We start from the raw sequence: 25,151 nt of genomic DNA, 5'->3' as shown, positions 1-25,151 counted from the left end.
TGTCCTCTTCATGGCCGACACAGCAGCACAACAGACTACTCTTTCACTGAAATGTTATAAAGTATGTATATATGAAAGGTTTGTTCAACCTCATCAGCTAAATTACTGTAGTTTAGTTTCAGCCATAAACCACATATATTTCACCCTATTTTAAATCCAACACTCCAAAGACACCTGCATCCATTTTTTTTTTTTCTTTACTCCTCGGACCATTTAAATCAGTATCAACCTTTTACTAACACAAAACCAACGCAACACCAGTAGAATATGTAAAAATACCTTTTAAATTCAAATACATCACGTGCCAACAATGATACGATTCATATGAGATCGAGAAATTGTCTCTTACCATTGTCTGTAATTGTTATTTCTTCTATCTTAGGTTGTGCACATAGCTCTTCAGTAAACGCTGTAGTTAATGTACAACTGAAATCAGCACAATGAAGCATGGAATATGAGTGGTTAATATAAATCTAGTTAATGGTCAATGAAGGGGATGAGGATGTTTCTTTAGAGTTTCGGTGCAGAGGCAGGATACTGACGTTAGTGAGCTTCATTCATGTTTTGGACACATGAACATGTTGTGGTGGAGGAGATGTGGTTGATATCTGCTCCAGTTTCTGCTTCTTTTCCAAATTAGAACAATGGATTTGATCACAAAATAAATTAGGTAACATTCACACAGTTTAGTGAACTCCCCATAGTTGTGTTGAAATAAAAGCGTAAGTGTAACAGCCCCCATCCAGACTATACCTGGGGTTAAAGCAGTTTGGTTTTATTTTAATGTGGAAACACAACTGAGAAGTGTGGTAGTAATCTTTGGTCTTTGTGGAGGTCTAATATATTTTTTTTATACTAATTGAAGTTTTTCTAGTTGATGTAATAAAAATAATTGTTTAGAGTTTAAAGATTTAAGTCAGTTAACTGTCTCAGTAACTGACCTGACGAAGCTGAACCCAAATAAAATGTTGAAAAAATAAGCAATTCTTGTGTATATTACTCAACACTACAGATATTATGGGGGTATAATCGGGCCTAGGTTGAGGGTTAACCCCTGGGTACAGTCCGGGTAGGGGTATACTTTGGCCTGTTACACCAGGTCCTCTTTGTGTGAAAAAAAGAGACAAGACTGCGTAAAAATATCATTCAAGAGACTAAGACCTTCGGGACCAGTCTGAAGTCTAAGATCTCCAGGACCAGTCTGAAGACTAAGACCTCCAGGACTAGTCTGAAGTCTAAGACCTTAGGACCAGTCTGAAGTCTAAGACCTTAGGACTAGTCTGAAGTCTAAGACCTCCGAGACCAGTCTGAATTCTAGGACCTCCAGGACCAGTCTGAAGTCTGAGACCTTAGAACCAGTCTGAAGTCTAAGACCTTAGAACCAGTCTGAAGTCTAAGACCTCCAGGACCAGTCTGAAGTCTAGGACCTCCAGGACCAGTCTTGTGTACTAGCCTGATTCAGTGCTTCATTTCCACCCTGCCCAGCATATTTTTCCTGGTTGGCCGTTTTCCAACAGTTCAGAACTGAGTCTTATGATACACACCCTCTAAATTATGGATGGTAGTTAAATTCCTGCCTTGCATGTTTGTTGATATTTGATATTTCTTTTATGTTCAACCCATAAAGACCAGGTGATACTTTTGTGTCAGTTGCCAAATGAATTTTTCTCTTTATTTAATATTTCTTAAGTGATTTATCACCATTTATTGTAATATTATCCTCACTATTTTGCATGTGCTCAGTCAAAATCAGTTATCCTCTTCTATTTACTGTACTGATCATACAGATACAGCTCAGATTAAAGTGGAGGGTTATTATATCAGAAACAGAAAACTGGACAAAGTGAAGAAAAATCATTAACTGATCATAAACATAGTGCCTCCATCCACTGTCTTTATCAAACTCCATGGGTTTTACTGGTGAATCAGTGTTGTAGAAGATGATGGTGTTCCCATGGTAACTATGGAGCCTCTGAATGTCCAAATGGGTCATATCTGATGACCATGAAAAGATGAGAAACTGTATTTTACACCAATTATTTCCATGTATTGATAGGATTAGTGGATCAACAGTGATTAAACAGTTTAGATCAGTAGATGGTTTTGGTCAGTGGTGGCTGTTTGGGGCTTTATGGGTTAATGCCCTGTATATGTAATATTAGTCTGGTTTTGACCTGTTAAAATACTGAATATTATCAGGTACAGTCAGATTACACAGGAGCAGTTGAACTTGTTGATTATGTAGAACAGACACAAACATTTTCACTTCTAGGTTAATGATCATCCTTTATTGTACTTTTACTTTCTGCAGTGGCTTTAAAAGGCTACGGACATGAAATAAAAGTACATATAGTTGCTTAAACAACTGTTGCTTAGCAGCTGAGTTAATATGCACTTGCTACAATGCAGGAAGAGTATTCTTTTTGCATATTTTACTTTGACCTACTCTTCCAAAGCTATTTCCACTTAAGTGCACTCGAGTAGTTCTTCCACCACAAACCCCAGTCAAGTAATTAATGTTGTTGATAACCTGCAGGAATATGTGAGGCCCTGTGCTCAGACCAGGTTTCCACTCACATTACCCATCTGCATTATAGATGAGGAGGCTTCATTTGCTCATCTCGTGAGTGCTTGTTTTTGTGACAAGTAGGTCAAAGCAGCAAAACAATAAAAACAAAGTAAACTGGACTAAACTTTGACCCTTTAACACCTGACGTGCCTGTAGCGAGCGTTCTGAATGTATGATTTATTTTAAAAATATTTATAAAAATTAATCCATTTGCTCAATAGGAAAAGTTTTAAAACATGCTGATAGAATAGAGCCCCCACCACCAGTGTAATGGAGGGCAAAACACAGAGCAGTGAGTGAGACTGACTCACCATAAAAAGAGAAGATTTTTTTTTGTTTTTTTACACTGCTATTGTCATTTGTTTTTGTTTGTTTTTTTTTACTGTTGTTTGCAGTGTTGTCGTGATATTCCTTTTCTTTCTTTTTTTTTTTTTACTGTGTTTTTACTGAGTTTTGATCGTGCCAAAAAGCAGCTGGACTGATTAAGAAAAAAAAAAGAGCCAAAAACAAAATCTACTGGTTTCAACAAAATTCAAATCCTTGTTGTTCAGTGTGTTCCAGTTCACAGTTCATGTTCAACATCCTAAATCTGTTATTGATGTACATTCTGAGTGCCTTATTTAGTAAATTCCTCTCTTTTTGTCTTCACGTTTTCATCGGGGTTTGTCTGTTTGTTTTGTTTGTATGTTAGCAAGATAACTCAAAAAGTTATGGATGGATTTTGATGAAATTTTCAGGAAATGTTGATACTGGCACAAAGAAATTTTGGTGGTGATCGGGGGGGTGATCTGTCCTGGCGGAGGTCTGCTCTCTGAGTGCTTTTCTAGTTTTACCCTGTTTTGACCATAAAACATACAGTAAAACAAAACCAATGAAGAAAAGGAACACAAACATATACTCACAGCAGCTTTTATGACACTGAAACAGACACACAATCGTAGTCACATGTTTCATTGGAATAATGTCTCAGGGGTTAAAGGGTTAAAGGACCATTGGAGACCATTAGTTTGCCAGATACCTTTACATGCATGATTGAAATATGAACTCAGAGACCACTGTAAGTAAAATGGATAGAATCATAAAACTCAAAGTTTATAGAATGATTAAAGTCTCTCTCTCACACACACACACACACACACATGCAGGAGTCTTACCTGCAGCAGGTCCCTGTACTACCAGCCCATCATCCTCCTTTCACTCCTTCATAACATTCCTGCCTCCAGCATCAGCCTCTGGCCTTCCTCTGTGCCATTTCCCCTCTTGTTGGCTGTTGCTAGGAGACAGTCAAGCCGACTCCAGTTTCATCTGCGTGCAAACCCAAAATGTGCATCCACCCTTTGACAGTTTAGTTGATGCTTTACTTGGTGCCTGAGAACAGAACCGACGACACTGCTTTAAACACTCACCGCTGGGAGCAAACCCATTCTATAACTTGTGAAACCAATCTATCCTTCCTGTGTTATCTTTCTGAGCTTCTGTTTAAGACCCCCCCCCATGTTCATACCTCCACTCTGCAGCAGTAACCTGATGCCACAGGAGAGAACTACACACGTTCATTTTACTGATAGTAGACACTTATTCATCCACCTGCATGAATCATTGATATGTGGGACAAGTGAGCAAGGCTTTCAGTGGATGTTTCAGGCTTTTCCTTTTGGACTAAATATAAGTGACTTTTACTAAATTACCAAATCTCTCTGGTGACATTTGTGGTGAAATGTATATACAGACAGGTCCATGAATATTCGAACAGGACACAAACTATTAAGCTTTGCTTTTGTGCACCTCCACAGTGCATTTGGAATGAAGCTGAATTAAAGCTGAAGGTCCATATTTCAATCAATATGTACTTGAAGTGTGACCTTTCAGCTTTAACCCATAAAGACCCAGTGCTACTTTTGTGTCAGTTCCCAAATTGTTGTTTTTTTTAATCCCTATTAACATTTTTTACATGACTTATCACCATGTATTGTAAAATTATCTTCATTTGGCTTTTTTTTTTCAGTAAAAATCAGGTATTTCACTATATTCAATTTAATAATCATGTAGATGTTCATTAAAGGTCAGGATTATTACATCAAAAACAGAGAAAACTGAAGAAAAAGGGACTCTTTCAACAAAATATATCATCAATCGAACATAAAAGAAGTGTTTCCATCCACAGTCATTTATTAAACTCCATGGGTTTTACTGGTGAAGCAAATCAATGTTGTAGAAGATGATGGTGTTTCCACAGTAACTATGGAGCCTCTGAACGTCTGAATGGGTCATATCTGATGACCATGAAAAGATGACAAACTGTATTTTACACCAATTATTCATATGTATTGATGGGATTAATAGATCAACAGGTATTAAACCAGTGTTTTTCAACCTTGGGGTTGGGACCCTGTATGGGGTCGCCTGGAGTTCAAATAGGATCACCTGAAATTTCTACTAATTGCTAAAAATAAAAATTTACGAATAAAACTATATGGTGAGTTGAGAGAGACAGTCATAATCCAAAAAAGACACAACAAACTCGGAAGCTGAAACTGAAGCACTATGGTTCTGTTTATCTTTCAAATGTTCATTGTGGTCAGTTTCAGATGCTGCAGCTCTTTCATAATTCATAGTTTGAGTTCTTGTTTGTTCAGTATTAATTGTCAGCCTTGTAAATCCAAGCTGGACTGACTGTACATATCCTGACCAAGGAAAATAAATTCTCATTTTGTGCAGTAATCTACACCTGGCTTTACTGCCTCCGTCCGTAATAATATACAATATATAAATATCATCTAAAATTAATGTTTATTTGCAACATAGTATAGCAAACTATTACATGATCAAAAATAAATTAATTTTAGCAAAAAATGTCTCCATTTTTAATGTCTTGGGTCCCCAGAAATTTGTGATGTTGAAATGGGGTCACGAGCCAAAACAGGTTGGGAACCACTAGGTTAACAGTTTACATCAGTAGATGGCTTTGGTAGCCAGTGGATGTTTGGGTCTTTATGGGTTAATTTAATGGGTTTAACAAAATATTGCATTAACCAGTTAGGAATTACACTTTTTTTATACATAGTCCCTTCATTTTTGGGCTAAAAAGTACTGACCTCCTGCTTCATGTCCAGATATGGTCTGTTCCCTGGTTATTCTATGACAAATGACACAAATAAGACGTCTGGAATTAAGTCCAAATGTGGAATTTGCATTTGGTCACTGGACTGATCTCCAAATAGGTGTCGATGCAGTGAAGGAGGATGTCCTCATTCATTCATTTTCTGAACCCACTTTATCCTCACTAGGGTCACGGGGGTCGCTGGAGCCTATCCCAGCTACTTATGGGTGAAGGCGGGGTACACCCTGGACATGTCTCCAGTTCATCGCAGGGCTGACATATAAAGACAAACAATCACTCTCCCATTCACACCTACGGGCAAGTTAGATTAACCGATTAACCCACAGGTGTCAAACATGCGGCCCGGGGGCCAAATCCGGCCCGCCAAAGGTTCCATTCCGGCCCGCAGGATGAATACAAAAATGAACCTGAACAGTCCAGGCTGTCCAAATCATTATGGTTCAGGTTCCACATACAATGTGATCTCATGTAAAAATAACAACACAATAACCCATAAATAATGACAAGTACAAATTTTCTATGTAAAAAATGATGTGGAAAAAATTAAAGTGAAAAAAATAAGATTACACTGTGAAAATATTTACATTTCTTTCACAATAAAACGCAAATAAATACATAAATAAAAACAAGGATGAACAACCCGAAATGTGCAATTTGAACAATATTCTGCCTGTTACTGAATGTTTTGTGCATTTATGGATCCACTGTGATTTGTAGTTGTGTTAATAAGATGTAATATTGTAGACATTGTTCAAATTTTAGTTCCAAACTCCAAAGTTTTAACAACATTCTGCCTGTTACCAAAGGTTTATGTTACATTGTGTGTAATGTACATGTACAAATAATAAGTTGAGGCATAATATTGTTAAAATTGCACTAATTTTTCAAATTAAATTTCTGTTTTTTCAGGTTATTCACATCTTTTCTTGAAAAATGTAAATATTTTCATAATTTAATTGGGGTTGTTTTGTACTAAAACAAAAAGAAAAACTTGGATTTGTCATTATTTATAGGTTATTAAGTCATTATTTTACTGCTCTGGCCCACTTGAGATCAAACTGGGCTAAATATGGCCCCTGAACCAAAATGAGTTTGACGCCCCTGGATTAACCTATCAGTGCATGTCTTTGGGTGGTGGGAGGAAGCCAGAGTACCTGAAGAGAACCCATGCAGACAGAGACAACATGTAAACTCCACATAGGAAGGTCCCACCCCCACCGACTGGTGTTGGAATCAAACCCAGGATCTTCTTGCTGTGAGGCACTAGTGCTACCCACTGCACCACCTTAAGGATATCGTTCAACTAAAGAAAAACAAAACAAATAAATCAATAACAGAGATAGTGAAAAATTTAGGAGTGGTCAAATCAACAACATAGTAACACTAATAATGCAGAAAATTAAGTTTTTGCATTTTTGTAAGTTTAGCTTCAAGGAAAGTCTGAATTTCCTTTGTAGGTCTCGAGCTAGACAAGGTTTTTAAGCACTGTTCATAGTGTGTCACGCAGGTCCAGATCCTTGACTGGCCGGACTGGACCCTTCAGGGCCCACTGTGCCCTGGTACCCCTCCCAGTATAAACCCAGACCCAGCTGACCCCCCTGTGACTCCTCCTCCTCCATGCAGACACTGTCGTGCTTCTCTCTCTGGGTTGTCTCCAGTCAAGCTGTTCACTTTGGTTACCAGTCGTCCGGACGCTGCTGCTCATGAAACTCAACTCTTTTCATTCCAGCAGAAACAGATGGTTAGATTTCAGATGCACATAGAGGAATCAGAAGCCTGGAGGTGTTACATAGAATGATGACTAACAAAGTAACACAGTTTGATAAAACCAGCTTAATGCGGCTCCTGGAGCTGCAGTATTTAATCACTTAGCTGAGGTCAAATAAAATGAATTGGCATTATTTCAGCAATGTAAACAGATATAATCTCAAATACATTAAGTCACAACAGTTAGAACAATACTGAAACCTATGCTCATGAAGTTTTTCTCCTGATGTCCTCCATTTTTCATTAAACATATTTTTTAGCTCACTGGCCAACAGTCGTCATCTTCGTTAGCAATTTCTTCAAACATCTCCCACAAAACTACAGATTGGATTCATTTCAAATTTTATCTGTAGCATCCAATTACAATGTCTACAAAGTTTGGTCACATATTTGAGAAATTTGGATTTTTATATTGTTGATGAATTTTTTGAAATATTACAAATGTTCTCTCATTTAATGGGCCACATTCTAACGGTTTATAAGATGGAAATGGTTACAGATGCCAGTATAGTTACTATTGAGCACTGATAGGAAGTCATATCTGGACTTTCATTTGGGTCCATGACCTTTGACCTTGAGTGACCTTAAAGGGTCACACTCAAGGTCATTAATGTCTACATTTCAACAATCTCATCCAAAACTACTGGTTAGACACATTTCAAATTACATATGCATCTTCCTTAGGACAATGTCGGCCAAGTTTGTTCACAGTTTTGAAAAACTTTGATTTTTGAAAGATTAACAATTTGCATTTACATATAACGGGCCATTTTTTCATGACTTATAACATGAAAATGGCTACAGATATCAAAGTTACTATTGAGCACTGATAAGAAGTCATATATGGACTTTCACTGAAGTATTTGAGTTCTCCTCCAGTGAAAGTACCACCCACCTCTATTGGGACTTTGATCTCCTGCATCCAGACCATAGGACTAACACAGAGACAGAACCTTACAACCTTTGTTCAGTTCCAGTTGTTATTGATTCTTGATAGAACATGACGGTGAGATAAAATCAGCAATGACACTGATAAAAGACAACTCTGGTTTGATGTGCTCCTGTGTTTCCATACTATGGTTTGACTACCATTGTTATGCATTTAACTGTGTGTTTGCACTGGTTTTCAGGTAAAGGCAGTCACAGCTTACCTCCAGGTACTTCATCTACAGTAGATATCAGAATACACAGTTGGAGACCCGCTGCTTTATCGAACAGTGGGCTCGGACCCAGGGTTCCTACAGGTTTCTAAAAGTAAAATTTTAGACTTTGTAAGACCTTTTTAAGACTACTTAGAATAGAATTTAATGCTTATTTCACAGCCATACTGGCAAAAATTCGTGACTCCCTAGAATGTAGGAAAATGTATTTATTTACTCCAGTACCTTGATCCCCACCGTTATGAGTCATTTGTCACTGAGGGCTGCAAAGTTAGCGATAACTGGTTAAGTGGACTAATGTTACCTTCTTTGCCGCTTAAACATTTCCCAGACATATTTAACCCTATAACGCCAAACGTATCATATTTAATACATGAGTTTTGAAGCTCTCTACATGATCAGTGATATTTTTACCTCTGCCAGGAGGTATTGCGATCACTTTGCTTTGTGTGTTTGTTTGTTTGTTAGCAACTTTACGGGAAAACTATTACAACCATCTTTACCAAATTTCACCCACAGATAGGCCTAGGCCCTGGAACAAACCCATTAAATTTTGGGCTGAGTAGGCCAAAGTTCAAGGTCGCAAAATCTCAAATTTTCCTATCTCTCATCATTGAACAATTTTCGAAAATTCATAAAAAATTCAAAACGACTCCGATTAACCTCCAACTTGATACCCCGAGCTTATAACAATATCTTGTATCTGGCAAAAAATTGTCCACATCCACTGTGGAATGTGGACTCTGTGGACATTTCAATTTATCAATGTTAAATTACCTATAAAAATTTATTACCACATTTGACCGCAATTTTTCTGCTGTATGGAACAACCTTGAAACTGTTTAATTTAAAAAGAAATAGTCAATCCACACATGAACACCGTTCGGGGTGCTTGGCGGAGGTTTGCGTTCTCTGAACACTTGTTTTTCTTTAAAAACCTGATGTATACAATTAGATACATGCAATACACAGATAATCCACCAGGGGGGAGGAATTCATTCACCAGAGGCCTTTCCAGTGACATTACAAGATTGTCATTTATGAGGAAGGAGGCAAAACTTTAGGAATTTTGAAAAGGAATAACCAATTTGTTAGACATGTTTGTGTTATATTATGTTTTTGTTTGTTCAAAAATAATATTTGACCACTGAGCCCTGATGTATCAAATATGATACAAAACTGAAACTCATACAGGGGAATTGATATTTGAAAAAAATAAAAATTGGGGGTTGTTCAAAAGGACCAGTAAAGGCTGGAATAAAGAACTGGAATTTTCTGTCAATGACTTAAAGGTTGAGGCTTTACAGGGTTAAACACAACATAGCCAACAAGTTTATGGCAACATAACTTAAGACCTACCATACCAAATGTAATACCTTTTAAAGACTTTTTTGAGGTATCAAATGTAGATTTGTAAATTCAAGGCTTTTAAGACTTTTTAAGATGCCGCAGGAACCCTTCAGACCCCGCCCCCCCCCCCCCCCCAACACACACACATGCCGTCCCACCCATGCCATCCCCACACCATCCACTTCAGCCACAAAGAAAGCGACAGGACCAGTGTGATATTGCTAGGCAAAGAATTTATAAATTAATAAAAACATTCCCTTTGTAGTGTTCTTCTGACAGCTGTCTCCCACATTGGATTTTTTTTTCCTCTTTTTCCTAATGATTTCAAAATATAGAAAAATATTTCTGACAACATTCATTGTTACATTATTTTAGCATGATTTTCATTCTGTCCTGTTGGGTTACTTCACAAACCTCTGCATTGCTGCTGACCCATTGATTTATACATTATTTACACATTTTCTCTCCTTTCAATGTCATGTTTTTCAGCTTTAGCGGGGGGGTTGGGGGTGGGGTGGATACACCAGAGCATGCTTTGCATAGATCACAGGATGAAAAAGAAACCAAAAAAAAAAAACAGATTAACTGAACATCTCATGACAAGCAGATCAAAAAAATCAATCCATAATAATCAAACATGGCACAAGATTCACAAAGAAGTCAGCTGTGAAAACAAGGCGCCACAGAGCTTCTTAAAAACAAGAAAACAGTTTGAAACAGTTTGAGTTGTTGCATTGTACAATTAAAATCATGTGCAGAAATAAACTGTATAACCGTATGTGCACAGAAAAAAAAAAAAAAAAGACAGTGGAAGCTAGCATCTGGCACATGAAGCCAGCTGCGAGCATGTCTGAAAATCCAACCATTTGTGCAACTTTTTGTGATTTGTCGTCTGATGCAGCAGCTGATAGAGCTCTGTGTGTGTGCGTGTGTGTGTGTGTGTGATTCAAGTGATGGCCTGTGATGGTTGAACACTTTGGCATCTGCAGCGCTGTGAACAAAAGACCAGAATCTAAACTCATTTGAAGGATTATGATGTCCTTTTTTAACGTAGTGTTCAAGTACATGTCGAAAATGAAAAAAGCAGAAAAAATAGAAAAGTAAGTTTGTTTTTTACTTTGGGTTTACCACATGTCAACATCTTTGAAAAATCATTTGTTCAATGAGTTTGGGTCGAGCTGAAGTTATGGGATTAGAAATTATTTTTATTTACTGATTTCAAAAATAAGAGTAATTTTTAAATTCTTTTTCCTATCCAAAATGTAAATCGTTAACCTCATCACATAATTGCCTAAGTTATATTTTTGGCCAAATTGTGAAATCTGCATCACTTAACTCTCCTAACACCACAAATATGACTTAGGCAATTATGCTATGAGGCTAACGACATGTAAATGATTAGTTTTATGCATCTGATGTCAATTGGAAGGTCGATTTTTCTATCGTTTGTTCTTGTGGAGTGTGAAAAACATGACGTCATTTCATATATTAGTCAAACTTCTGCTTTTATTCCTGTGTCACCGAGTTGTTTTTGTCTCTGCAATCAAACCCCCTGTAAGAAATCCAACCACCGCATTGGAAAATAATCCCTTCTAAAAGCGCTTTGTAATCTTACATTATCCTAATATGATTAAATACAAACAGTGAGCTGTGAAGATGACTGTAGGTTGCAGACTGACTACTCAGGAAAAATCAGAAAAAACAATCTGAATCAAACAGTCCTATTCACTTTCTTAAAGTTAGATGAGAAGTACAGTTGATAATTAAAACAATTAAACAAGCACTAAAAAAGAAATTACAGGCTAGAGATGTGAGAGGTACGATTTGACAATTATTGTGATCTTGATAGACTTATATGACTATTTTATTTTTGGCCTAATGGCCCAAGCCCTACTGAGTAAAACCGAGGCCACTCTCAGAAAGATGGCACCGCCAGACACTGTTCTCTTTGACCAGACACCCACCATCCACCTACAACATTCTCCCAGGATCACTAACTCAGACTCTCTCTTGTTTTGTACATTTCATCTGAAATGTGAAGTGTAACTTTGGCTTGTCCTGGAGTTTCATGTGCTGCACTATGTCTGAAGGTTCTCAGCAGGACGTCTGACAGAAACTTCCAGCTGTCTGGTTGAGATCAAGTGTAGTCATGAAAGGCTCTGGCACTGAATTCCCCAAAGTCGTTTCCACTTCAGGGACCAGGGTCGAAATTCAGTTGGACTTCCTCTAAAAAAGTCCCTGTCTGGAAAGCAGTACTCTGATAGTTCACTGTATTTGTAGCTACAGAGTTTTCCATTTTATGTTATCATCTGCTTTCTGCAGTAACTACTGAGCATTGTCACCCAGGACCAAATCCTGCTAGAACTGGAACTGATATAAAGCAGTCGTATTGGTACATGAGCAAATTCATTTGTGTAATATTTGTGTTTCTTTAAATTACAGTGGAAATGACAACAAACAACTCAGACTAGAGATCCGATCCTTAAAGTGTACCTGTACTGGTCATGTTTATGATATTAATGGTGCTTTGTGTATTACTTGTAAATAGGGCTGTCAAAATTAATGCTTTAACATCATCATGATTAATCTGATTCAAAGTTTTAATGTCATTAACCCATCTGCAGCACAGAATGACTCTGAACGTCTCTGGCAACACATTTCATTCAGTTTGTCCAAGTAGAGTTACTGTCGTGCATTCGCGCATGGGCAGTTGATCTGGTACTGACAGACAAAAGAACCAACCCATGAAGATGGAAAACACTAAACAGCATGTTGGTCCTCTGGATGGAAATATGAGGACAAAAAACCAAGACAGAACAGTTGTTTCAAGTTGTTTTGTTGAAACTGTTGAAGATGTTCAATAAACACATTAAGTGCATATATATTCCCTTCTTTCTTAAGTCTGTTTGCTCGTGCAAAATGAAATGTGATTAGGAGAGATTAAAAATGAATGATATTTAATTGTGATTAATCAAAATTAATCCACAGCAACCCTGTAATTAATCTGATTAAAAATTTTAAGCGTTTGACAGCACTACTTATAAGCAAGAGAGATTCAGTAAAAAACACCATAAATGTAACACACTGGACCTTTTTATTTCCTGGATTATGTGTGGGGGCAGAACCAATGGGGAGCAGCCATTACCGGCCAGAAGTGATGTACCCACATTGATTCTAGGTGATCGAGTGCCAGTAAACAAGCAGCAGTCAGGGAGGCAGACTGAGTGGAAAGCACATGTTCGCACTTGTCGTTTGTGCAGCCGTAAACTTTGCACTCCACCATCGTCCTAGAGACGCGACCCAGCACTGGGCAATAATGTGTCACCTTAGACTGGTGTCTGCTGCACAGGGTCAGTGACCAGTCCATCACAGCCCAAGTAATCGGATAAAACGAGTCTGCGTCACTACTGGTGCTGGAACTGCCCACGAAGGACGAAAACATATCTCTGACCATGACTGACTGACGGAGCAGTGACTTAGTACTCGTACGTACTTGACAAAGGGCTGTGCAGTTACCAAATGGAACAGTTACTATTATACATGATCTTTTGAAAGAGCTAGTAGTGAAAATTCACTACAGGTACCCTTTAAGGCTGTGTGATCTTGCTCAATTAAAGTCTTACAGAATAGGCTGATGAGTTGGATCATGACATTAAGTGGGTTTAGAGATGTTGGCAGGTGGATTCTGTTACGTTCACTCAAGAGGTATCAACATTCTCACTGATCCACTCTAGAAAAACAGCAGTCATCCGAGGTCTATTTCTGTCCATTCCTACATTCTTTCTTCTATAATATTCCCTTAATTATTTTTTCTTATACAGCTTTGTTGTGATTGGTCAATAAGCACATTAAACTATTCTTAAACAGTTAATGGGAGCTTCAGGTACTGTCGGATTGTCTTTGGCATCCTTAAATGCATCATGTATAATCAATATAGCACTGAGAAGCTTAACATCGACAATCACGCCTAAAATTGGAGTCATCTCCAATGCAAATTCTTGATACAAAAAAGTAATAAACCACAATCTTGAGCATTAGGTAAATGTTGAGGAGTGCTGCCTTCTTCTTCTTTGAACAAAGGAAAAAAAAACCCTCATAAAAAGACATAAATCTGAACATATGAATGTACAGCAACCTAAGTGAGTAGGTGGACGGACAGATCTCAGTGAGTAAACAGTGATATCTCTACAGATTTAATTATGTGAGAGCAAGCATGCAGTGTGAAACTCTTGCCACCGCTGTCGATCTCTGCAAATATCGGGGGTAACTAATCATTAAAACCTACTGCACGGATGCTCATTTAAGCTCAACACTATTGCACAAAGCAAAGAAAACTTAGTCTACACTATGCTATTATAACTCTGCCCTTAACTGGCATGCAGAAATCTCATGGTATACAAATAACAAACTACGTGGTGTATGAAATGTGTCAAAAATGTGTTAGAAAAGTGAGTTACAGCAGTGAGGAATAACATTTACAAAAATACTGAGCTATGGCTTGGGTGAGCAGGGAAAGCTTCAACTTTTAGAAGGAAAATGGAATTTCCAGAACTAGGACTCATCACAATGGCAGATAGTGTGGCTAAAAAAATGGCTAGTATGTGCAAAGTGTCTATGTGTTGTAGATAGGGTTCAAAACGCAGGCGTACAAGTGGAGCTTTGCAATACTGGTCTGTGGTTTCCTCAGATGTTCATGCACATGGGAGAGGTTTGTTCTCAAGGGTCTTCTGACAGAAAGACTCATTGGGATGTTGCGATAAAGAGTTTATTTTAACACAAACCATGGTCTTTGCCAAAGTGTAGGTTGTCAGTTCTACTTGGTGCTTATACCATATGTCCCTAAAAAAAAAAAAAAAAAAATTACAAACGGACTTTTCGCGTTGATAACTTTCAAAATAATGAAACCATCTAAATGCTATTTCAGGATATGAAACTAAAACTTGTTACCTACATCTTGCAGAAAACCCCATTTAATTGGGTTCAGTGGTCATGGAGAAATGTGGATGTTTGTAAAGCATGTCATGGGTTCATTTCTTCCAAGTTTGGCATTTGGATGCTCCTGTTTGATGTAATTCATTATTCATTTCGTAAGTTGAAAATAAAAAGAAACAAGCAGTCACTTCTTCAAAAGATATTTTTGTGCGAGAACACAACGAACAGCTTCGTATTTGTGAAGCGTGAACACAATGGACAACGTGTCTCCTTACAAAACTTGGAGGGAAGGGACTTTTGACATGCTTTACAAACATCCACATTTCTCCGTGACCACAGAAGCAAATCGAATATGGGGTTTTCTGCAAGATGTAGGTAATAAGTTACAGTTTCATGCCCTGAAATTGTATTTTGATTGATTCACTATTTTTAAAGTTATCATTGCAGAAAATCTGACTGTAATTTTTTTTGGGACATACGGTATAGTAATAATAACAACTAGCGCGTTGACCCGTGGGGAACCACATGTTCTAGATCCTCTGATACAGTTCGTCCCTTTACTTTCTTGGTAAATTCTACAAGCATTTCGAGTTGAATAACCTCTCAGCTGGCATGTCTGTTTCTGCACATGAAATTTGACACCATGGCAACGTGGCAGTATAGTTTATCTGTTGCTAGGTAACCCACTTCAATGATGAATCTATCATTCTGCGCATTTGTAAGGCTACTGTATTCCAAAATTACTAATATCTCCCAAAATATTGGTCCTATCAACTTGCCATTTTTGCTAGTCTGTTCCTTGACCAAATATACATAAGTATGCCAAACTGCAGCAGTCAACTCTTTCCAGATTTTATGTAATGCCTGAGTCCACTTCCCTTTTACATCATAGATAATAATGGATTGGATTTATATGGTGCTTTTCTAGGCAGCCAGAGCGGTTTACACTGAATCCATTATTCATTCATATTGTCACACACTGGTTTTGGTAAACTTGGTCAGCGGAAACTTGGCTGCCAATCTGAGCCAATGGCCATCCCCAACCACCACCAAACAATTCATACACCAGTGTGACTGACACTGGAGGCAAAGTAGGATGGAGCTAGGGCTGGGCGATAAAACAATGACCACATATATAGCAAAATAACTTTTCCTTGATAGAAATATGAGACACGCTCAATACAATTTTGATAGAATTCATTTGTCCATGTTTTGACAGACGTAAGAACAGCCAATCATAATTAAGTAGCGCTGCACCGAACCAATCACGCTAGAGCCATGGTAAGTTAGGCTGACGCACACAGCATTGGCATAAGAGCAGCTGCAGCACACACGCTAATGTTTGAGCGGCAGCAAGAGGTAATAAGTGTTCCCTCAGGAGAAAATGTGACCGATAACTCAGGCAACAGGGTTACTGAACAGTAGGGTGAGGCATAGAAGCCGGGAGTTGGACGTTCAAAGCATGTTAAGTTTCACTTTTGGTTTTACGCCAGTTACAGAACACCCCCCCACGTATATACCCCCGGCATTGCTTGGTGAAGATGATCTGTTTTATTTGTGTTGAAAGCTTTTGCCTGCTGGTCAGACTTTTAGTTCAGTTTCAAATATATGTACCTGTTCTATTTATCTGGAACAGTTGTATAATGTTCTTCAGCACATCTGTCATGTTCAACCTCTGACAGAAAATAAATCATATTTAAATCATAAATAACCTTCTGATGTCTTCACAAGTAACTTAAGAGTAACGGAAAGTTTAAGCTTCACAAAAATAGTGATTTGATTCATATCGTGATACGTATCGATATCGTCTGATATGAAAAAAAATTATCGTGATATGATTTTTTTCCATATTACCCAATCCTAGATAGAGCAGGATTCAAACCGCCAACCCTCTGACCATTGGATGACCTGCTCTACCTCCTGAGCCAGTCACTCATAACACACCTATATTTTGCCTTTTGCCATCACCACAACTGATGGTTTTGCTGTAAAATATAGTGAAAAGATACACTAAACATGTACTCCGGTTCACATCAGTTAACATGAGGCTGCAGTGTACTGATTTTATTACATGTGACCTACAAGTAGATGTTCACCAACTGTGTATTACTATAGACTAATGTAAATTAGATTTTCTTTCTTAAGCTGATTTAATAAACCAATCAATGAATAAATCCGAATCACTGAACATCAAACTCAAAGCAGTCAGTTAATATCCTCCTGAGACCCAGCAATGCATTTTTGTCCTCTGTAGTGGAGAAGAGTTTTACTTAAAAAAAAATAAATAAAAAAAGTTTACTGAAAAGTTGAAAAGGATATTAAATTTAAAAACGCATCTGGAAGAACTGTTGCAATATGCTCTTTCCAATTAAGGCAATTATGTAATGTAAAATGGCGAAAATGTTTACTTATTGGGTCTCAGTTGGATATAGAACTGGAGAGAAAACAAACTAGGTTCTTTTTAAGTCAGCAATTACACTTAAACTTAATTTTAGGCATTGGTCGCTATGGGAGATAATTCAGTATTTTCTTCAATGTTTTCCTTAAAATTCTGCATCGACTTCATAGACTTCACAGAAAAGTCAATGAGTCAGTCACTGTTTCTACAGTAGTACACACATAATATCTACTGCAGAAGTGTAAACCTGCTAAAACTAAATCAAACTGCAACTGAAAATTGAAAGTGATCGGCCTTAAAACTGTGGTTGAACTTGGATGCAAACCAGAGTACCATGGGTAATGACCTTTTCATCCATAAAAATCCCATCTTCATGTGGACTTCTCTGCTCTTTATACAAGGTCACTTGACTTTCAGCCAGAAAGTCTTCCTGTTACAAAGACCTGAGGCTTAACGTCTCCCAGTGCTGAGGTTTTCTGGAACTAATCCAGCAAAGATAATAGACCAGTAATGAAGTAGGAAGTAAAGAACGGTGTCGCATATCAGCTCAAAACTTTAAAAAGGTGAATATTTTATCATCACATTAAATTTGACACAAAAGAATAAATTAAATGTCTATCATAACACTTGCACTGCCTCCTCACACACACACACACACAAACACACACTTATACTTGGTACCTAAAGAAATGAGGGGACACATAGCTATGACACTGATAAAAATGGGGTGTTAGTGTTTAAAAAAAATAGCAGCATGTTAAGTCCAAAGATAAATAAAATGGGTTCTGTTTGGCCTGTCTCTCCCAAGAGACACAAAACACGTGGAAAAGCTCACAGCTCTTACATCTATTCTTCTATTTCATTTCTTTCTTTTTTTTTTTTTTTTTTACAAAAAGTCAGTGAATGCCTCACGAGGACCTTTTTCAACTGCCAGTTCAATGTTAAAGGAATCATGCTAATGGTTTCTAAAAAACAAATCCTTCCCTTCTCATGTTTTTTTTTTTTTTATAAAGACAAAAATGATACACAAAAGGGAGGAAGTACAAAGCAGTGCTGCCTTGTACGTCACACGGCCTCTTAATGGCAACGAGTGAATGGCTTACAGATGGTGTCACCTTTTAGAAAGGTCTCTAAAATGACCCGACGTCTGACAGACGAAGCCGCTCCCACGTGTAGCTGATATGTCTGAAAAATGGTGCAACAACAAAGGGCAAACACATGTAAAACTAAACGTATAAAAAGGTATTAATTACCAGAGGGTTTATCCAGTAGGTGGTCTTCAAATGAGCGAGCCTCCCTCTCCTGTTTTTTTTTCTCCCTTTCATTCTTTGATGACCACCAGTGCAGCCTCTGGAAAATAAACCGGATGCTCAAATGGCAACTCTTTGTTTGTTGTGTGCGCTTTGTCAGCCGGCCCATCCTTAACAGAGGCAGAGATGAGCTTTTCCTACTACTGATTATTGACTATTCTACACTTTCAGTAATTTCCTGCCAAATCATTTTTGGTATTTCAATTTGTAAAGGATAAAACCTGCGTCACCTTCAGTCACCCTTTCATCCTAAAAAATAAAAAGTATCGACTAGCACCAGTATGTGCACCTATTTCTCTTATGTGTGGCTTGACTTTGTCACATTATACCATGTTATGGTACATATGTCTATGTACAAGTGATTCTCTGTGTATACTATGTAAATATAATACATGATATGCACAATATCATAAAAGTGTACAGAAGAGGAAAAGCTTTCCAGTCCTACAGGTATTTTAGAATGATTCTGGTACAAAAAACTTCCTCTGTCTTTGTCACTTCAGACACTTAAATGTCTTCAGTCTGTCCTGTACAACTCTGTTTACAGCCACAGAAGAAGAATGGAGGTGAACAGGTCAGTGGGAGGAGCATGTGTCTATTCTTCGGGCACCTGACTGTGAGGAAAGGGCAAAGTGACGGCGTGCTCTTGAGCCAGGGCAGCCAGCTCCTTGAGGAACTCGCAGAAGATCACCGCGCAGTACACGGCGTTCTTCACCCTCAGTGCTTCGGCCTGCTTCTCCAAGCCAGAGGCCCCTCCTCCTCCGCCGCTGCCACGGAACAACGCACTGTGCAGTGATTGGCCCCCATCCCGTACGTGCGCCAGGGCCAGCTGAGCGGCGTGTCGGGCCCGGGTCGGGCTGTTGGTGTGACGAAGGATGAGGTCACCGAGGGATGGCTTACGACTCTTCACTGAAAGGAAACGGTCATGGTTCACATTTAGATGGTACTAATGCAAATGTGATGGAGTAAATATTTTGATCTCACTAATTAACTTTCTCCAGAGCTGTGAACACTCTTATACTTAGGTATTTATAGTATCATTTAACAGCTTCCATCTATACAAGCATTTACTCTAATATGAAGTCGCTAAAGCCTTGTCTACACTGAGTGCTTTAGTCATGTTTTTCATGACTCAGACGACAGATGTGTCTCCACTTCTACCAGTGCAACAGTCCACAGCATTAGCAAATTGTCTAATCTTCTCGTTTCTTTGTCACTGGAATTATATGCGCAACATGAAGCAAAAACTATCCACAGCATAGATTTAAGACTTTAAGACAATTTTAAAGATCACCACAAACGGAATTTAAAACCAGACTCCAAACACTGTCTGGATGTCATTTGGTGGGATTACAGGAGTAAATGTTTGTTGTTAGTACAAAGTGATTCATGATGGGTGCTGCTGCCAGTGTGAATAAAAAATTATAAACAGATGAGAGGCATTTTCTGCCACTATCCAGTATTCCAAAACCACACTTACATGCAAAACTGAAGTTAATGCATCTTTAAGGCTCATTTATGCTCGCTTTATGTAACTACATTGGTGCGTCTGTTTCTAATGTTGTCAAACGTCACTGCTTTCAAACTTCCACGCGTCAAGTGCGTTGCAATGAGTGCTTCTCAATCAATCTACAAGAGGGTGCCGCTCTTAATATACTTGCCAAATGCAACAAATTGGAGCAAAGTTTTTTGAGAAGAAGAACAAGAAAGTCAATAGTAATGAACATGGCGACAACAGAAGAGGCTTTACTAATGTGGATACTAATGTTGATATTGAAAAGGGTAGTTATTCTTTGAGAAGTTCCGCTATTTCTAGAAATTATTCTCTTCAAATCTCAACACTGCCTCTGGTTCCCGGTGGTACTGCCCCGTATTCTCCGTTTGGGTTCCCATCCACAAACTCCCAGAGAATGGACAGAATTACGCATGTAATGAACGCAGAAAACGGACAGAACGCTCCATCCATATCCGTCTGCATCTTTAACCTCGGGCATAAATGAGCCTTTAAATGTCATTAATTCAGTTTGTAAGACTTGAGGAAAAAAAAAAACAAGTGTGGGGTTTTTTTTGTAAGGCCTCAATTTAAGGAAGAGTTTAGATTTTGTTTTTCATATTAGCTTTGGCTAGGTTTTAAAGCTGATACTACTGATAACATTCAGTGAAGAAAAATACACAAGACTGAAGTAGTTGCTGTTCACAACACTTTCAATGTAGACTTGGCGTTTAGCAGGATCAGGCTGATGCAAATGTAGAATAAATTGAGTTAAGCACTGAGACCTTCAGCACAGGTTGAATTTGGCACAGCCTGTTGGAATGACAAGTGTTGTTTCAGTTGGTTTGCATAAATCCAATTAGTTTAAGCTCCTACACTGGTCCACAACCAGACACTGACCCAACCCTAGCATTCACTTTTACCTCTGACGGGAAACAAAACAAAGCCTGATCCTTTAATTAAATGTTAATTTTCAGGCAATGCTGTGGTAATTAACACTGAGTGTGTTTCAGCTTTTCATGCTGGATTACTCTGACACTTCCTCTGGCAGCACATGGACTCTGTCCCATCAAACACACACAAGGCTGTTTTTCTGGCTGATGAACAATACCTTGGGGAAAATTATCTCATTGGAGAGACAAAAAGATGGTCAGTATTTGTGAGAATTATTACATCATTATGTTATAATTATTCTGTAGTTGAGATGATGGTTTAGATTGACTAATCTTTTGGATTTATGGTCACAGTAACAATATGGAACTTATTAGAAGCACTATCTTATTTCACACTTTACCTTTTTCAAACTCTTAATGTCTTCTAATACTTCAATTTATCTCAGAGTTTACTGTCCAGTTCAGACTGAAGATTCACAATGACACCATCTGCATCTAGTTGCAATGCAGATAAGCAATGTTTTAAATGCACTGATTCGACCAGATAAAATGGTGTGTCGTTTCCATAGCGATGACTCTGTTCTTCCATTCTAACAGCAGGATATAATTTGTAAAGTCTTAAAATATGAATGTGGATCGCCAGACTGAATTACTTGCCTCAGTTACATTTCTAGTATTGATGAAATGGTGAAAACATCAACACAAGATGGTTGAGCTTCGGTGCCATTTATTTGTGGAGCAGTTCTATTATTTAGAACAGTTGGTGTCTCCTCTGAGAAGCAGAAAAGGCTCTGATTATAAAGACAGTGTCTTGGCTTCCTTTTAAGACACATCTTATCAGTTTCCTAGGAACTGTTCCAAAAAATGGGAACTGACATGAACAGCCTTTTCTTTTGCTATAATAAAGCAGTAAGAGAAGAGTTATTGTTAAGCCATGGTGAGTCATCTTGATATTTCAAATGCACCAAGAATAAATAATAAAGGTTCTGGTTTTACTTGAATATTAATCATTTCTGAGATGCTGGTAAAGACATATCAGAAAGATGCAACTTTATGGTATAAAGTAACAATCAGAGAGAACAGCATCTATAATCTGAGCCTTCTTTATTAAAATTCTTTTAGCCTGTGTTGGTAGAGACGGTGAGGACAGAGGAGAGCTGAATCTGTTTGTGCTCACCTAGTGAATCTGAACGCCTCAGGGTGGGCATCGCTGCAGGCAAGTCAGTCCAGTCCACTTTGCCCCGGGCCACCAGGTACTGCTGGGCTTTCTTCAGCATGGCAGGGAAGTCCTCATGGGAGGCTGCAAATGCCTCGATACGGTTCTTGACAGAACCGAGAACCTGAAAGGGAGTCACAGAACAAAGTTTAGACTTGAGTTCAAGATCAGCTGGAAAGCTTCTATCGATTTTTTCAGTCTGTACACTTGACTCATTCAGAGATACAGGGCAAAGCTACTCGACAGTCTGTGGAGGTATGTTATAATGGTATAATACAACATTAATTCACACAGTATTAAAAGTACAGGTTCACAAATCTTTAAACTTATCTTGAAAAACTGCCAGGTGTCCAAATGACCGTAAGAGGTTTTATTTGCTTTTATTCTATTATGCAAAAATCTTATTCTTATGAAGATACTGTACATTGTGTCTTGTTCTTAGAGCCTAACAAGTATTAAACTTGGGTTTCATAAAAGGTCATGAGGGTTTCCAAAATGATAATGTTTATCTACTGAGACTCATGAGCCTTCAGCAAATGTTAACCCTTTAACCCCTGATGCATCTGTGGTGAGTGTTCAGAATGTATGATTTATATTAAATAATCATAAAAATTAAATTGTTTGCTTGATAAAAAAAATTCAAAACGTGCTGAGAATAGACCTTGTTCTTTCCATAGCCATCTGAGCACGTTAAGTGCACCCCCTGCCACCTGTGTAATGGAGGGTAAAACACAGAACAGTGAATGAGACTGACTCGCTACAAAAATGGATGGTTTGGGCTTTTTTTTTTTTTTTTTTTTGTTTTTACTGTTAATTGCAGTGTTGTGGTGATTTTCCTTTTTTCTTTCACTGTGTTTTTACAGAGGTTTTTTTTTTTTTACTATTTATGAAAGTTTTTTTTTTTAAACAGATACAAAAACAAAAAGCAGAACAAACAGGTTGCGAGGTCAAGGGGTTACAAAGATCGCATTGTTTAGACAAACAATACAATTTTCACACATAATGGTTTACAAGTTTGTCTCCCAGGTTATGCTAACGTGCTATTTTTCCAAACGTTCCTCACCCAGTTCTTTCTGCAGTCGTATTGTGTAGGTCATCTGTTCCAGTAAATGGAGATGTTTTACAATATTGGTAAAGACAGTCATCAGTGAACATTATCTCTTAAGCCAGTATGTTGTCATGGTCTTTTTTCTCACTGCCAGCAAGACCTTGACGAAGTAAGTGTCGTTATTACTAAGACCATCAGGTTCATGACCAATAAAGAGGGAAGCAAATGATGTGCTGATTTTAAAACCCAAAACTTTAGAGATGATTTTAGATACTTCCTTCCAGTAAGTCTAGATAGAGGGGCAGGACCAGAAAACATGGGTGTCATCCACAATGGTTCCCCTACACTCTCCAGCAGCACTATTTTTACCGAGTTTTGACCATGTAACTGCAGGTGTCAAAAAGCAGATGGACTGATTTAGAAAAAAAGAGCCCAAAAACATAAACTACTGGGACAAAATTCAAATACTTGTTGTTCAGTGTGTTCCAATTCACAGTTCACGTTAAAAATCCTAAATCTCTTGCACAAAAATACAAAAACCAAGGCACTCTCTTATAATTTAAAAATGCCATTATTAATTATGGCATGTCTCAGTGGACCTCACTGCGCCCTAACGCATTTGTCCCCCTGATGGAGGCCAGCAGGCTGAAATGCGATGGGGCTCAATGAGGTCCACTGAGACATGCCATAATTAGGAAAGCCATTTTAAGATTATAAGAGTGCCTTGGTTTTTGTATTTTTCGTGCATTGATGGTCCCTTCACCAAAGAGCACCTGGAGGTCCATGAAGCGTTCCTCTGTACCGTTTGTTCAAGATCCTAAATCTCATATTGATGTACATTCTGAGTGCCTTATTTAGTAAAAATCTGTCAAACTTCAATTCCTCTCTGTCTTTTTCTGTTATTCCACCCTGTTTTGACCCTAGAACACACAGTAAAGCAAAACCACTGAAGAAAAGGAACACAAGCATGTTTATGACATTGAAAAAGACGCACATTCACAGCAGCACATTTCATTGAAATAATGTGCCAGGCGTTAAAGGTGTTTTTATATTTTTATATTGGATGTTATATCAAAACTAAGGTAGAGAAAAAAGTGCATGAATTGTTGCGGGCCTGGTGTATTGGAACAGTGAGCTAGAACAGAAGTGAAGTGGGCTGGGAGTGGACAACTCTGCCTTACTGGCATCATTTTAACTGAAGAAAACTCTTTTGCCTCGACTGCAATGATGAAGAAACCTGCTTTCCAAACAACATGAACAGAAGCAGATTTTAAGGTCAATGAGTTAAAGCTGGAGGTAATTTCAGAGGTTCGGTATCATAGGACTTAGAGAAGGCTGTGTACCTGGATCAGTGACTTGACGCTGGGCTGGAAGACCATGTTGGTGTTGAGGAGGAAGGAGCGTAGGAGGGGCTGAGGATAGCAGGCCAGCTGAGCCACGATGCCCGTGAGCTGGATGTTGACGTACAGTGAGTTTTGGAGCATGTTCTCCAGCTTCGCGAAGAGGACCACCATGAAAGGCCCTGCAGATATTACAGGACGAAAGATACACCATGAGTCTTTAAGCTCGACTGGATCTGAATAAGGTCAGGACACACTATTTTGACAAAGCTCTGACTTGGAAATGACTAGCAGGTATGAAAAGGAGGCACAGGGGGGGCTTTAGTACCCCCTACTGGTGGTTAAACAGTGAACTCTCCACACCATTCTGTAGCAGTGCCATTAAGGTTAGTCCAATTTTAAGGTGAAACATTAGGAACGATTAATAGCATTACTTGGGGGGGAGGAGGTCATTTTCTCTAAAACGTTTTGTGCTTACTTGAGGTGGTTTTGGCCTTTTTTATAAAATGGGTCATGCACCTCATGGGAAATGGAAAGACCTTTTCTGAATATGTT

At 38.4% G+C, this 25,151-nt stretch overlaps 1 protein-coding gene across 2 annotated transcripts in view; it reads right to left on the bottom strand.

Annotated features, from left to right (window-relative positions):
* Positions 1-17,675: 17,675 nt before the first annotated feature.
* fhip1b (FHF complex subunit HOOK interacting protein 1B) overlaps positions 17,676-25,151 on the bottom strand; it is a 40,764-nt gene continuing 33,288 nt past the window's right edge. For both annotated transcript variants that reach the window (XM_030124388.1, XM_030124387.1), the window contains 3 exons: positions 24,600-24,778; positions 22,170-22,332; positions 17,676-19,516 (listed from right to left, as the gene is read on the bottom strand). In XM_030124388.1, the coding sequence (XP_029980248.1) occupies positions 19,203-19,516; positions 22,170-22,332; positions 24,600-24,778 (656 nt within the window). In that variant the 3' untranslated portion in view covers positions 17,676-19,202. The remainder of the gene's footprint in view (positions 19,517-22,169; positions 22,333-24,599; positions 24,779-25,151) is intronic.

The sequence above is a fragment of the Sphaeramia orbicularis genome, chromosome 21 (genome assembly GCF_902148855.1).
Source record: "Sphaeramia orbicularis chromosome 21, fSphaOr1.1, whole genome shotgun sequence".
In the NCBI taxonomy this organism is placed as follows: Eukaryota; Metazoa; Chordata; class Actinopteri; order Kurtiformes; family Apogonidae; genus Sphaeramia; species Sphaeramia orbicularis.
Note: the sequence above shows the minus strand (reverse complement) of the source record. Positions and strands in the feature narration are given on the sequence as shown.